General features: G+C 37.8%; 1 protein-coding gene across 1 annotated transcript; it reads left to right on the forward strand.

The window, feature by feature from the left end:
• Positions 1-572: 572 nt before the first annotated feature.
• Positions 573-1652, forward strand: LOC132617806 (chlorophyll a-b binding protein 40, chloroplastic). Its single transcript, XM_060332880.1, has one exon. The coding sequence runs from the start codon at positions 654-656 to the stop codon at positions 1455-1457; it is 804 nt and encodes a 267-aa protein (XP_060188863.1). The 5' UTR covers positions 573-653; the 3' UTR covers positions 1458-1652.
• The last annotated feature ends 565 nt before the right edge of the window (positions 1653-2217 follow it).

Consider the following 2217-nt stretch of genomic DNA (forward strand, 5'->3'; position numbering starts at 1 on the left):
TTAAATTAATAATTAAAAGGTATAAAATATCTTTAATTATTTGTGAAAAGCTAATATTATACATATAAATAATTATAAATTTTATGTATATAATTATCGGTTTGGTTCGGTTATTTATTCGGTTATTTTTTACTATAACCATAACCAAACCAAATATTATCGGTTTTTAAAATTTAAAACCAAACCAAACCAAACTAAACCAAATGTCGGTTATTTTATTCAGTTTGGTTAAATTTTCGGTTTGGTTTTGATTTTAACCAAAATTGTGAACAGCCCTAGTCATGAGTTGGTTGATCTCTTATGCTCTTGGTCAACTGGATTCTTGCAAATCCACTAACACACGTGGCAACTCCAGGTTGGCTGTAAGGGAGGAAATTTACATTGGGTTAGATTTTTTTTTTTCTAAAGACACAATATATCTATGATATATCCAGTCATGTTTAGTGGTGTCGAACTTTGCCAAATGGACATGAACCAGGTTAAAATATTGTCATCCACCAATCAAAAAAAAGATAGTGATTTTCTAGGATAAAGACTTTGATCCTTCCAAGTCATTTAAGTACTAGTGGTGCAAGCCCATGAAACTCAAGCCACAGTCAAATATTCTTTCTTTGTAGTAGCTGCATTCTAGAGTTTCTCAACTTGCTTCTACAATGGCAGCTGCTACAATGGCTCTCTCTTCTCCTTCTTTGGCCGGAAAGGCAGTAAAACTCTCACCATCTTCCTCTGAAATCACTGGAAATGGAAAAGTCACCATGAGGAAGACTGCCAGCAAGGCCAAGCCAGTTTCTTCTGGCAGCCCATGGTATGGTCCTGACCGTGTCAAATACTTGGGTCCATTCTCTGGTGATGCCCCAAGCTACTTGACCGGTGAGTTCCCTGGTGACTATGGATGGGATACTGCTGGACTTTCAGCTGATCCAGAAACTTTTGCCAAGAATCGTGAGTTGGAGGTGATCCACTGTAGATGGGCCATGCTTGGAGCTCTTGGTTGTGTCTTCCCCGAGCTCTTGGCCCGTAACGGTGTCAAGTTTGGTGAGGCTGTATGGTTCAAGGCTGGATCCCAAATTTTCAGCGAGGGTGGACTTGACTACTTGGGAAACCCAAGTTTGGTCCACGCACAAAGCATCTTGGCTATTTGGGCATGCCAAGTTGTGCTGATGGGAGCTGTTGAAGGTTACCGTGTTGCTGGTGGACCTCTCGGTGAGGTTGTTGACCCACTTTATCCCGGCGGTAGCTTCGATCCATTGGGCCTCGCTGACGATCCCGAGGCTTTTGCTGAGCTTAAAGTAAAAGAGATCAAGAATGGTAGACTTGCTATGTTCTCCATGTTTGGATTCTTTGTTCAAGCTATCGTTACTGGAAAGGGTCCATTGGAGAACCTTGCCGACCACCTTGCAGATCCAGTTAACAACAATGCCTGGGCCTTCGCCACAAACTTTGTCCCCGGGAAGTGAAGTTTTTAGAATAGAGTCTACACTATTATTTGATGGCCTTGTAAAGCTACTGTGAATTACATGACATTATATTTTAATTTTGCCAGGTCTTCAATAATTGTGTAGTTCTCAGTTACCTTTTATGTTCTTTTCATAAATTAAATACAATTAAAAGGGGGACAAAAGATCTCCCAAGTTGAATTTTTGGAACACAAATAGCAGCAGCAAATTGTTCCTAGGTGCAAACAAGGATCTGCCGAACAGAGCAAAATAGATATTGAAATTGAACTAAGAGATTAAGATTTAAAACACAGTCCCATGTCTGCAGACAATTTAACTAGGCATTACCTATACTCACATATAGATTTTCTTGTTTTTAAGCACTATGAGAAGTATTTACAAACAAATAACTTATTGATTTGCAATACAAACTTGACATTAGATGGATAAAAACAAATTCAAATAGTTGTTACAAATGTCATAGCCCTTATTGTGAGATTACCTGCTCCCATCAGCAGTCAAAAATGTAAATCCATTACCCTACAGAACTTGGGACAGTGTCCTCGTTAAAAATAAAAAAATCAACTGTTATACACTAACAATGGATTTTTTTTTTTTTGACATTGTCAATTCAGCTAAAAGATAATTGCATATAATCGTCCATAAAAAATGAAATTGTTAATATTCCAAAGAATAAGGCAGGTTACCTTTTACAACAAATTAAGTTATAATGATGGAGTAAAAGTTCTTTACGTTGTCATTGTATAGTAGATCCAGACTT

This window comes from Lycium barbarum, chromosome 11, assembly GCF_019175385.1.
Source record: "Lycium barbarum isolate Lr01 chromosome 11, ASM1917538v2, whole genome shotgun sequence".
In the NCBI taxonomy this organism is placed as follows: Eukaryota; Viridiplantae; Streptophyta; class Magnoliopsida; order Solanales; family Solanaceae; genus Lycium; species Lycium barbarum.